Genomic DNA, 13,579 nt, shown 5'->3' on the forward strand with positions numbered 1-13,579 from the left:
CGGGGTTCCATGCAGCGGCCGCCGGCCCGGCGAGCACAGGCTCGTCGGTCGCCCGGCCTACGCACTGCCAGTCGCCGACGTCGCGCGTCGCGCCCATGTCGCCCGGCTTTCCTCCGCCCAGGCACGACGGCCAGACCCGTTTCTCGACGTCGCCGGACGTGGGCTTGTTCGCGCCGTCCACACCACGCCCCGCGGCCGTCATCGACCTCAACGTGACGCCTGGGTCCAGCAGCAGCGGGTGGCCTTCCGTCGAGATGCAAACAAAGCAGGCGCGTGCACCGTTCACGGGCACCATGCCGGCCCCCGCGTGTTGTTTGAGGAAATGCCAACCTCAACGCCGACGGTGGACGACCCCTTCTACAACCAGTACATGGAGGACGTGATCTTCCAGGGTGGGCATGGACGTGCTTACGACCTCGATGAGACCCAAAGTCAGGATGGCCGCGCCCAGTACGTGCCCGATGAAGAGGCCGACGACCGTGCTGACTACGACCATGGTGATTCGTGGCATGAAGACGATGACATCTATGTCGAAGGTGAAGATGAAGCCAATGATGTTGATATTAGTGGCGCTCCATTGTTCATAGACGAGCTCACCCAAAGAGCGGAAGCACAAAAGAAGCGGAAGAGCATTCGCACCGGGTCATATACACAAGATGAGGACAAGTTGATTTGCCAATCTTGGATGGAGATTAGCCAAGATCCAAGAACCGGCGCGCAACAAAAGGGCATTGTTTTTTGGACGAGAGTCCACAAAACATTCCATGAAAGGAAGATGTTTGAGCCCTACCAAATTACAAGCAACCGTGGCATCGGTTCGATTCAAAAAAGATGGTTGTTCATCCAACAAGAGTGCAACAAATATTGCGCTGCATTTGAGAGCGTTGAAGCACGGCCCGTGAGTGGTCTCGGCGTTGGAGACATGGTATGCTCTTCTCTTTCTAGCCCTTGCTACGGCCATGAGACTTGTTGTTGTTGATCATGTTCACTTGTTGTTGATCATGTGGTAGGCATTTCAATCTTTGGAGGCATTCAAGGCCCGGCACAATGACAAGCCATTCACTCTTACACATTGTTGGACGATCATCAACAATTGCCCTAAGTTCAAGGATCAATACCGTGAACTTCAAAGGAAAAGAGGCAAGAAGACGGCCAAGTTCGCCGGAGGTGGGGATGGCGAGGCATTGAAGAGGCCGAGGGGCAAGACCAACTCCAAGGTGGACGACATCCGTGACGCCTCATCCATGGCCTTGCATGAGACATTGCATGGCATGATGTCACATAAGGATGTGAGGGACGAGAAGAAGCGGCAAAGCAAGGACGAGCAAATGAAGCAATACCTAGATCTCCAAAGACAGAAGCTTGAGATGGAGGAGGCGGCCAAGAAGAGGAAGATAGACATGGAGGAGACGGCCCGGCAAAGGCAGCTCGACATGGAAGAGGCCGCCCGGCAAAGGCAGCTCGACATGGAAGAGGCCACCCGGCAAAGGCAGCTCGACATCGAGGCCGACAACGTCAAGGCCAGGCAGAGGCAGCTCGACATCGAGGCCACCAATGCCGCCACCAAAGCAAAGGAGGTGGCCCTAGCGATCATGAGCGTGGACTTGTCGAAGATGAGCGACAAGACGAGGGCCTGGTTCGAGGCCAAGCAGAAGGAGATGCTCGAAGCCGAAGGCCTGAACAAGATCGTCCGATCGGCGTGGTCGTTCTTTTTGGAGGCTGGCATGGGTGCCGCCCGCCCGCTGGGCCGCTGGCATGGGTGCTGGCGAAAAAACATTCATTTTGGAGGCCGGCTGTGTTGCCGGCCGCTGGCTGTGTTGCCGGCGAGGACAACTATTCATTTTGGAGGCTGGCTGTGTTGCCGGCCGCTGGCTGTGTTGCCGGCGTGATGAACTGGGGTCGTGAACTAGGGCTTGGCATTTGAAACGTTCCTTTTTTTAAAACTAGACGCAGACAGGATGGGGCAAAAGGATGCGTCCGCGCGCTGGGCGCGCGGCCGCCGCATCCAGGACAGGCCCGGACACGACCCCAAATCCCTACCCAAAGGGACAAAAACCGGACAAAACGGACGTCCGTTTGGGGTCGCGCGGTGGAGTTGGCCTCAGTGCGCACTGGAAGAATCCAATCTCAGAGATCGGCTGCAGCCTGCACCCCTCCTTTACGCATACCCACGGTACACAAAGAGATCTGCTCAAAAGATATCAAATTTAGTTCGCACCTGGTACAGAAATTTAGGCAGGGTTACATAAACAACTGCAGGGTAATAGTAGTGCTGGTGGTTCTACACATGGTACCAGCCAAACCATCAGCTCCTTTTCTTTTCTTTGATGGGGAGCCAAGCCCATCAGCTATTCTAGTTAACTTGTGCAATCTCACGGAGCAAGTTCAAGATCGCTTTTCCTAAGTCCATAACATATCCAGATAATGGAACAGATTCCTCCAAACTAGAACGAAGCGAATCCAGAAAAAGGCTTGAAGTCATAACAACTTCTTTTCCAGATTCTTGCAAAACACTGGTTTCTTATTTGGAACGCATAACGACTTGCCGAATCTTGCATAAAACATCCATGGATTTTTTTTTGTATGCACGCATGACTCTTTAAATGCGCCCACAAGATTCTGAGAGAGTAAGTGAATGCAAGACGCATAATCATGAAATACGCATTGGGTCTAACTGTTTGCTATGAATTTTATGAAAAAAGGCCAGAGGAAAGCACTCCGTGAGAAGTTTGGGGGTCCTAATTCTTTTCGATCCTGATGGTCTCTGTAGCTAAATTTTCGAAGGATTTGTCTAGAAAAATTGGTGTGGATTAAAGCCTACAAAATTTATATGGAAAATCACACTATCAAGCGAGCCCCCTTTGGTAGTTCAGGTTCAGGGCTTGCATGTGTATTTGTAATGGGGAATATACGTACGTACGTACAAGCCGTCGTACAGATATAGATTGAAGTTCGTAAAATCTTAAAATAATCTTACCATCCTGAAGACGTGCCGAAGCATGTGCTTCCCACGTCCATGATGCCGCCGAGGGCTCCCAGTCCCAGCCACATCTGCATGAATGAACCTGGAGAAACATACGTGGCCTCGTAGAAAAGGATGCACGGTATCGAATAACATAACGAGGGGCATTAGCATGTGTGTCCCCTCATCTCGAGTTATCCCATATTCAATTCCACGAGATGTAGACCGGCTCGCTCATGTGGCCGGAGGAAACCAAACCTGCCTGCCTGCCTGCCTGCCTGCATTATCAGAAAGATCGGGCAGGGCAGGTGAGCTGCATGATTGAGCCATGGGAAATGAAGAACCTAGGCTGCGTGGCTCCCTCCTCGTGGCCGGGCTTAAATATGCTAACACTTGGGCACAACTAGCAACCAACCAGTGCATGCACGCATGTTGCAGATGGGTACCAGTTGGAGCTAAATTAAATCGTGCGTTCTTTCATAGCCCAAGAGATGCTAAGCATAGAGTTAGGACTAGTTTAATCTAGGTAGTACATGTGTGCAGTGAAGTGGAGGATTATAGCATATATAAAACGATTTTGCAGTACATGTAGCTAGCCATCTTTACTGTTACTGGGTATCTTTATGCGCATACATGCATGCACGCACAGAGAAAACAGCATCAGAACAGTTTCTAGGGATTAGCAGGAAGCAGGAGGAACTACTACTAACAAGGATCAGTGGATCTTACAGAGCAATGGGGAAGGAATTGGGGTCACAAAAATCTGATTCATCTCATCACGAGCTTGTTGGAAATTATAGGAGAGAGGGTCCGTGCGCAGGCCCAGTCTTGATCCCATTTCCAATCTAGTGTTGGAATATTTTGGCGTTTGGGAACTTGGAGCTCTCCAGCTGCATAGAGCAGCAGGCAGGAAGAGAAATACCATGGCCACGTGAGATTACAACCAAGTATAGGCACTGCATGCGAATAGCAATAAAATCATACAACAAGTGATCAACTTTGAAGAATATAAATAAGATAATGAGAGGTCTAATGTTAGGAATTAAGAATCTACTTTGAAGAATAAATAAGATAATGCGAGGTCTAATGTTAGGAATTAAGAAGCAACCGATGCAACGAGCGGGTCGATTAATAATGAGATCCGTTAAATCACCGTTATGATTTGATTCTGGACAGGACCCGCTGACACAGCGGACGCCCCCTCTTGGTCCATCCGGTTTCTCCAAAGGCTGACAAACTGAATAACAATGTTAGTTGACATAATCACACACATTAATTAGTGAGCACACACCCACACACAATGAATCTAGCCATTCAAAACCATGTGAACGAATGCCTGTCTCTGAAGGAGCAAGCAAAGCGACATTGATGATTTTATCGCCGATAGTTTACTGAATCTGATACAGATCTGCCCCTAAAGTTATAAGAAAACAGGTCATCTTAAAGCTCTGCGCTCCAATCCTGCAACAGCAAGAGGTGCTTCCCATATGCGTAATGCATGATAAAGAAGCACCAATCTCCAAAGGACATCATCCAACACAAGGAGCAGAGTGGTGGCCAGTGGCTGTACCCCCACGCAAGCTGCCCACTGTGCCCTGAGCAGACCAGGGCAGGTAGTCCTACGGCAAAGGTTTGAATAGAAATAATGTATCTTACAGCCAGCCACAGCTCAAATAAATTCAATTCATTGTGTGAGTCCAACCAAAACCAGCTTGGTTTCTTTGCTTGCAGGTCTTGTCCTCTTAAGAGGTGGTCAGCCAGGCATGCCATTCAATGAGACAGGCCTGACAAACCCTTGATTGTGTTGAATCTGATATCAAGAAAATAGCTGGGGTTGTGTACTCCATAGTGAATGATAATAAGAGCATACAGCCCATACACCTCACATGTCATATCTCAAAAGACCCCTACTGCCCTCAACAAGTTATTGCCTACCAGCTACCCCAAGTGGACAGCAGGTATAAGAACTAGCGGTAGTACCAATCTATGATAGGTCCCTAGGAAACCTCCATGTCTACACATGTTACAAATGGGATGGACACCTCCATGTCTACACATGTTACAAATGGGATGGACTCTTATTGGAAATTACGTTTCTGAATAAACCAGCCACGACTTTCTTGCACCGTCCCAAGGCCAGATAGAAGAAATTGGGTGTCCAACATGAACACAGCACTGCAGCACCAGAAACCTGGACCTGTGTCTGTAGGAGGGTTAAAATGAGGAGTTAAGGACAGTGGTCATACTACATCACACTGCATAGGCCCCAACCACCCAGGCACATGGAAAGCAATGGTGAGGCCTACCCCACTGCACCCCCCTGGATGGCTGTGATTAGGCCACAATGGCCAGGCACCAACTTTTAAGTACCACCACCTGATCATTCCTCATCAGCTACACTGGAACCATATATTCTAACCTTAGCACCTTTGCAGCCCTTTCACTTTGATTCTTCTTGTCTACTACCTCCTCCGTCCGAAAATACTTGTCATCAAAATGGATAAAAGGAGGTGTATCTAGAACTAAAATACATCTAGATACGTCATCTTTTATCCATTTTGATGACAAATATTTCTGGACGGAGGGAGTACCTGGGTTAAAAATACTGGTACTACCCACTTCAAGATCAAATGCACCAAGTCGGCCTTACCTATATATCAATACATTATGTGTAGACACTAGCTAGACACCTCCAAGCTGTGTAAAGTTCTACTTGGGAGGCTATAAATGCCTAGCTATGACATATGCATGGTTCTCTACACAACACACACCACCATCCTATTCCTGCCTCTCCTTTTCTCTTCTCTTCTCTCCACTGCCCAAGTTTTGCCATAGACAAGAAAGAACCTCTAGGTAGCTTTCCTCCAGAGCAGCAATGGCCATGCACCATCTCTCCCAGGGGCACCCGCAGGCCTGGCCATGGGGGGTAGCCATGTACACCAACCTACACTACCACCACCAGTACGAGAGGGAGCACCTGTTCGAGAAAACCTTGACGCCCAGCGATGTAGGCAAGCTCAACAGGCTGGTGATCCCCAAGCAGCACGCGGAGAGGTACTTCCCCCTCAACGGCGGCGACTCCCCCGGCGACAAGGACCTGCTCCTGTCTTTCGAGGATGAGGCCAGCAAGCCGTGGCGGTTCCGGTACTCGTACTGGACGAGCAGCCAGAGCTACGTGCTCACCAAGGGCTGGAGCAGGTACGTCAAGGAGAAGCAGCTTGACGCCGGAGACATCGTGCACTTCGAGAGGGTGCGCGGCCTTGGCACAGGCGACCGTCTCTTCATCTGCTGCAGGCGCCGTGGCGAGAGCGCGCCGCCACCACCACTCCGCGTATCTCCGCCTGCTCTGAACGCCGGGGAGCAGCAGCCTTGGAGCCCGATGTGCTATAGCACGTCAGGATCATACCCTACCAGCCCTGCCAACTCCCACGCCTATCGCCGCTCCGTGGAGCAAGATCACAGCGACATGCTGCATGCAGGTATACACAACCCTCAAGAACAAAGCACTTGATAGCATGCAACATAACTTAGATGCAGGTGCTGAAAATTACATATCTCTTACACCATTCTCCGGTGAATTCTTGCAGGTGACTCGCCGAGAGAGGCAAATGCCAAGAGCAGTACGGCATCGGGGCCGCCGTCGAGACGTCTCCGGCTGTTCGGAGTCAACCTCGACTGCGGTCCGGAGCCAGAGGCAGAGGCAGCAACGCCAATGTACGACTACACCCACCAGAACCCCTACGCTGCAGTGGTCACGGTGCCAGCTTACTGGTCAGTACTGTAAACATCACCAAAAGTTCAATTGCATTCAGACACATCTGTAGATATTCAGTAGCACATATATATAACCGAATTTCTCAATTTAAAGTACAATATTTTTTGACAACAGGGCCAGTTCATAAGATGGTGAGGTCTGAAGCCATGCTCGAGTATCCTGACAACCAGCAGTGAAACTAGTTACTACTCCCACCAGACAGCCTACTAGGCTACTCTGGACCGAGTGACAGGCTTGAATTGACCCTTGGAAGGAAAAGGAAGAGGAAGTGGAAGATCCCTTGTTTCCCGGGCAATCTTCCTTCCATCCACAGAGTGCCCTTTTTTTCTATGTTTTCTTTCTTCTGGTCTTCCAGAGACCCTACTCGATCGCATCGCAGTACGGGGCCCTTGGCAGGTGGCAGGTTTCAGGAAACATCAGGTTGAAAAGGAGAGGGAGTAAGAGAGATAGAAGGATGGTGACACACATGAAAAACAAAAGGACATGCTTAGCAAGCATGTGTGTATGTATGTGTCATCTGTATGTACTGGGTCCAAGAACAAACTATGAAGTTGATGTATCCTCTCCAGCCTCCTCAAGAAACAAAGTCATATCCCCCATGGGCCATGGGCATGGAGATTTTGTTCTCTCCCTTCTTGCCTCTTCCAGTACTAGTGTTCTACACCTCACGCAATCAGTTGGTTTAATGTTTTCAAGTCAAACAATGCATTCACCTTACCTTCTCAAAAAATTCAATGCATTTACCTTACCTTCTGAAAAAAAAAATCAATGCATTCATACACCTAAGATAAACAATCAGCGAGTGTACGTGCGATGCAATGCAGTTCTCAGAGTCTCTAAACAATAGGAAGGGTAACGTTATGGCCAAGATTGACAGATGCCAAAGGATCGTTAAAGAAGTGATGTGCCATAGGTGATGCCGACACCCGGGGATGTCCATGTCCCGATCTTTTACTATTCTATTAATAGCCGGTATCAACCTTTTTGATCCCTCGGGAAGGAAAGGCCCGGCAGAAGTTTGAGGTGTGCAAGTGGTCTCAATCTGCCCTAATAGGATGCAAAGGAAAAGGATGGCTAAGATGATGGCCTGAGAGGCAAGTTCCAGACACAAAAGGCCACTAGGCTCCAATAATCAACAAGATTCCCGGCAACACGTATCAAAAGGAAAATCGGAGATCTGTCTCCTGCTTTTGTTGCCTATGTTAGAAAGGCCTGTACGTACGAGGCAAACTAGAGATTATTGTTCCGGCCGGCCCTGCCAATTATTGAAAGTAGAAGATGCCTGGAGAAACATGGCCTAACTCAACAGACATGGCGCTATCAGCTCTTAGTTAGGGTCAAACAGTAGCTAGCTGTAAAACAATATTTGGACTCGTGTCCAGCTGTGGAACACACCAAAGCTAAAAAAAAAAGATAGCTAAGTAAATAAACCCTGTGTTACCATGCTCACCTAATTTGGTGCAAGAGCACATCTTAGTATGCAGACTGCCCAACTGCAAGTAGGCTGAGAGATACACATGTCTATAATTGCAAAATGCAGTACGGATTAGAGTATTGAGCACGGTGCTGAAATACTGACCTGGTTCAGTGAAAAAAATTAGTGAGATGCAGGCATGAGATTCATCTGAATGGAACTCGCAGCAATACCGTATCAAGCACCAAAATTTCCTGTCTGCTAGCAAGAGCAGGAGCCATGTTCTAATACAAAATGACATGCACTTTGGTGTGTGTTCGAGAAAAAAGAACAGGAGCCATGTGCAGCGGGGCTTTCTCTAATGGCAATGAACCTTATCCGGGGCACTCCAGGGCTGCATGATTAACGCCTTTGAACACCAAATAGCTTATCTTAACATTAGTACAAAAGGGCCATGTGATTGCCATAATGGTAAAGTGGACCCTTACTTTGTCTACTTCACGCATACCAAGAAAAAGAGATTCCCTTAATTGAATTGAAAAGAACGAAATTATCGAAGGAAGTACTCCCTCTATAAACAAATGTAAGACGTTTTTGCAGTTTAAATTTGTGTACAGAGGGAATAGTAACTAATTAGTACTACGAACTAATCACATTACCCATGTAAAATTGTACAGATAAAGGCCTGTTTGGAAAAATACCACCATTCAAAAAACAACGATGCCCACAGAAAAATATATCACCATCCCAAACAGGTCCTAAAGCTGAAGTTTCATTTCGATTTAGGAGGGTTTGGCCTGTTTGGTTTGTGCCCAACATAGCACCAAAACCAAGTCAAATAGTAGTGGTGCCCAAATCTATGTGCACAAATTGGCTGTCCAGTTTAGTTCAAAACATAAATCAAACAGACTAAAGAACATATTCTTACCAAAATTATAGCACCGAATTAAGCATGGACAATTCTAATCAAAGTTATTCCCTCCATTCACAAATATAACATGTTTTGGATATTTTAATATGGAGTACATATGGATTGAAATGGGTGAACAAACACACTAAAATGTGTCTATATACATCCGATCCAGAAAAAAGTAAAAACATCTTATATTTGTGAAGGGAAGGAGTGTTTTGGTAAGAACGATGGCTCCCTATAGCCTGAGACAAAACAGCCATAACCAAGAATATATACACATAAATATAAGGATATAAGTATTATGTTCACAACAAAGTACAATAGCACATTAACTGACATATAAAGGAAAAGTTGCTGAGATCATACATTTGGTGGGTCATTTGGAATAATAATTTATTTCCATACCTAGGCAAAATATATATCTTCCAGAAATCATAGAAAATAATATCACAGCAACTAATATTCCTATTCACGATTACATAAATAAAAAATGGATCACACTAATATCACAGCCATGATAAGATATTTACTCTGTGCTAGAACCTACATATCACATATTTTTACTAATATTACTGCAAGCATATAAAAAAAATGATATGCAGACAACGCCGTCAGGCTACACCATATGTGCAAACAACATATCCAGACAACAAAATAGAACCTATAGCAGGAAAAGTGATTATGGCTTCAGCAGCAAACCAAGATCTATACGTGAATTGAGTGCTTAAGGTAAATCCCTAGTTGAGCTACCACCCAAAGGGGTTAGTGCAGTCTCCTGCAATTCCAACAAAGACGACTCTAGCCGACCTAGAAAGTTTAAGGTATGTCCGTTGAATCGCAAAGCGGTCCTGCTCCAGAGAGTAATCCTAATTTTACAATAGTTTCAATCACAAAAAGAAGGGAAAATAACTACAAAGGCCCCAAAGGATAGAACAGAGTGAAGGCAATTTAAAATAGACAAATAAAAAAATACCTAGTGTCAGTGAGTAGTATATGTAAATTAAGGAAGAAACATATCTCCCACTTTGAAATTGGCAACATTAGAGATGCCAGGGCTTACAAATCATGTCTAATTATGTAGCAGTAATTGTTCAAAATGAAGCATGCATGGGACTAAAATAATGCTATTGTCATTACCTGAAGAAGGGTTACTTTGTTTTTGCAAGAACAGGCTCACACCACACTTTCATGGGAATTACAATCAGTGTCATTTTCATGAGGCTATTATGTCCGGGAAAACAGAGTTTATGTGTTCATTTGAAATTGGCCATTATAATCAGTGTCAATTTCATGGGCTATTATCTCTGGTAAAACAGACTCCCAAATACCAATGACTCCTGTTTGGCGGACAAAGGCCGCTGTCTCCTGAACTGCTCGATTTGCTCTCTTTTGGCTAACACAAACTTGCAGCCAGTTAATGTTTCAGCCTCTCTCTGAATTTCACTGAATATGGCACACAATCTAGAAATGCAATGCTCATTGCCTGCTAAGGCCTGAATAACAGAGGTAAAATCGCTGTCGCTGACCATGATAACAGGTAGTCGCGACCAGACCGCATAAAGACGAATCCCTTCCAGGCATGCTCTCGCATCCATGCATACATAAACGAAGATATACGGCACACCTTTTCAGCTTCCTCTGGAGTCATATTTCTGTCCAACAATGGAGAACATGCAATACAGTTAAACAAAGATTTATGTCCAGTTTTCAGCAAATACCTACAACTGAAAGAACTAAGAATATTCTACTGTTACATTCTCTACTTTAAAACCAAACAAAACAGGATCTTATCGTTTCAATAGACAAATAATTAATGCAAATCCTGTCTTGCTTCGGACAATTTTATTTCAGAGAACCTGTGCAGTCCTCAAATGCAGATACAAAAGCATTAGCTCGCAATCTCTAAGTTCAGATAAATAAGCACGTCCTTTTCAAGTAGAGCAGAGCAGCAAGGCTTCTAGATCCAAGACCCAAGCACATATGTGAGTATATCTTTCTATGCACTAGTCTGCAAAAGTACGGGAAGTATCAGACAACACAGGTTTTTCTTAGTGCTGCATACAAGAAACCTCAGGTTATTTGGTAACAAAATGGAAACCAGTGTGTTGTCGTTATTTGTAAAATATCAATTGCTTTTCTCCTTGTCATGCTGGCACAAAGCCTAGAATGGCAGATTACTATTAACTTGTGAATCAAAAGGTCACCAAAAAAAAAACTCATAAGCATAATTGTCCTAACATATGAGCAAAGCTCCAGGGAAACTTAGTTCTCAATATAAAGCTATAACAGAACATTTGCTATGGTGAATTGAAACAAATATGAATGATTGGGTTTGAAGCCTGCAAGGATAGGTTTTACTCAATTTCTTAAAGCCACGAATGCTAGTACAAATTATGTTCAAATGGAAGATATTTAAATACAGTATAGGGAATGAACTGTTCTAGAAATTGAATATGTCAGCAGTAGTGCATAGGGGAATGAGACCGAGATGCGCCACTTTCCAGGGCTCATCACTGTTGGAGTGGAAAGAATGACAAGAAAGATTTGATCATAAGGAGTTGGAACCACAATGTGCATCAGCTGGTACAATTCTCAGTAATTACACTGGTAGTACCAAGTAAGTAGCATAGCAGACTTCTTCACGCACTGAATTCAGCAAGTGATCTGAGAAGAAATCCACTTCCCATGTCTATTTCTGTAAGAACAAATCTTGCATCGACTTCCTATGTATATCTTTGTTGGACCACAGAAAATTATGTGGCTCGTCATCCACAAGATACAGCTTTCTTGGTGACAGTCTATTCAGTTAACCAAGGACTTGCATCTGCTTCCATTTCTTATGCGCATATCAGACGATAGTGTTGATACTAGATTCAATGGAGTCAGCAGCATGGCGTTATTGACTTGAATGGCAAAGCTACCAAGATCAGTCCTGACATAGATCATTAGTGTTGTAGTGCCACTACTGACAGGCAATAATTTGCTACATGAATAGAGTGCCACTGGTAGTTGACTGCCATCTTCCAATTCAGCCCTACATCACCAAAAGTCCCCACAAGAACATGAGCCATCCTTAAAATGGTGAAATCTATTGACATCTCTGACAATGAATAGACGTTCAGTAATATGGGTTGCAACCTTCATGAATGAATGACAGTCCCCGCATATCCTAAGGTTCTTGTGTATTATAATTGGTATATTAGGAGGCAAGCTGATTAACCCAAAAGCAAGTGCTAACTTCTCACTATGGTGTTTAAGCAGCTCCTCTTTTTGGTCGTCATGAACATCATGCAGATCGCATTCTATTTTGGTCATGTGAGCAAACTTTCTCATATCGTGATAAATTTCCTCCAACTTATTGTAGATATCAGTGATTGCTGGGTGCTTTCTCTCTCCAACAACAAAGACATGGATTTTGCCCTTTGCTTCAATCCAACTCCTGCCAATTTCTTTCTTTGCACCACTATCCTTCAAATATTTCCTTGTCATTAGAACATTCTCCCAGTTCCCACTGGCAGCATATACATTTGAGAGCAAAACATGGTTCCCTCCATTGTCAGGCTCAAGTTGGAAAAGCTGTTCCGCAGCTATTCTGGCTAACCCACTATTGTTGTGGTTCCTGCATGACCCTAGCAAAGATCCCCACATAGAAGCAGTTGGTTCAAATGGCATTTTGTGAATCAATTCCCAGGCCTCATCAGTCTTCCCAGATCGACCCAGAACATCAACCATGCAAGAATAGTGAAGGGCATTAGGTTCAACAGTCTGATCAGACATTAGCAGGTTAAAGTAGTGGCGACCCTCTTCAACTAAACCTGCATGACTGCACACTGACAACATGGAGAGATAGGTAACTTCGTTCGGAAAAATACCTAACTGGTGCATTTTCTCAAAGAGAATCATAGCTTCCCAAGAATGGGCATGCCTCGAAAAACCAGCAATCATTGCATTCCATATGACAACATTCTTCTGTTCCATATAAGCAAATAGTGCGTAAGATTTTTCAATCTGGCCACACCTTGCATACACATCCACAAGAGATGCTGCCACAAAGAAGTTCCCATGAAAACCACATTTCACAATAACTGCATGCAGTTGTGTCCCTTCAATTTTCAATGCTAAGCTTGCACATGCGCTAATGATAGCAGAGAGAGTGAATTCACTCAATTTTACTCCTTCCCTTTGCGCATTCCGAAATAAACATAATGCTTCTTCGTGAAGGCCATTCTGCACATATCCTGCAAACAATGAACTCCATGTAACTAAAGTTTTATCAGGCATCTTCTCGAAAACCCAGCAGGCATCCTTAATCATGTTACATTTTGCATAAACATCTAGAATTGCTGTCCCAACAAAGCTGTTTGCGTCCAATGCAAGCTTGATTGCAATGGCGTGTAATTGCTTGCATTCATTGATAGCATATTTTGCAGCACATGCACAGATTGTGCTGGACAAAGTAAATTTAGTCAGCTGCCTCCCTTCTCGGTGCATCCTTTGAAAAAGCTTCAGAGCTTG

General features: G+C 45.2%; 2 protein-coding genes across 2 annotated transcripts; one reads left to right on the forward strand and one right to left on the reverse strand.

Annotated features, from left to right (window-relative positions):
- The first annotated feature begins 5,685 nt into the window (after nt 1-5,685).
- LOC125539719 (B3 domain-containing protein Os11g0156000-like) lies at nt 5,686-7,367 on the forward strand. Its single transcript, XM_048703231.1, has 3 exons — nt 5,686-6,441; nt 6,550-6,733; nt 6,852-7,367. Exons 1-3 carry the CDS (start codon nt 5,838-5,840, stop codon nt 6,862-6,864), a joined length of 801 nt encoding a protein of 266 aa, XP_048559188.1. The 5' UTR covers nt 5,686-5,837; the 3' UTR covers nt 6,865-7,367.
- Nucleotides 7,368-7,521: 154 nt separating this feature from the next.
- On the reverse strand, nt 7,522-13,579 carry LOC125539718 (pentatricopeptide repeat-containing protein At5g04780, mitochondrial-like; the record flags this gene model as incomplete). The annotated part of the gene is given in 2 exon segments (XM_048703230.1): nt 7,522-10,716; nt 11,679-13,579. A coding segment is annotated over 1 exon segment (1,476 nt), but the record flags the coding sequence as incomplete, so codon positions are not given.

This window comes from Triticum urartu, chromosome 2 (genome assembly GCF_003073215.2).
Source record: "Triticum urartu cultivar G1812 chromosome 2, Tu2.1, whole genome shotgun sequence".
Classification (NCBI taxonomy): Eukaryota; Viridiplantae; Streptophyta; class Magnoliopsida; order Poales; family Poaceae; genus Triticum; species Triticum urartu.

Excerpts from the sequence above, each read along its gene's own strand:
- LOC125539719 (XM_048703231.1), top strand. The coding sequence starts at position 5,838 with ATGGCCATGCACCATCTCTCCCAGGGGCACCCGCAGGCCTGGCCATGG. Across the intron at positions 6,442-6,549 it reads CAGCGACATGCTGCATGCAG|GTGACTCGCCGAGAGAGGCA; the intron begins GTATACACAACC and ends GAATTCTTGCAG.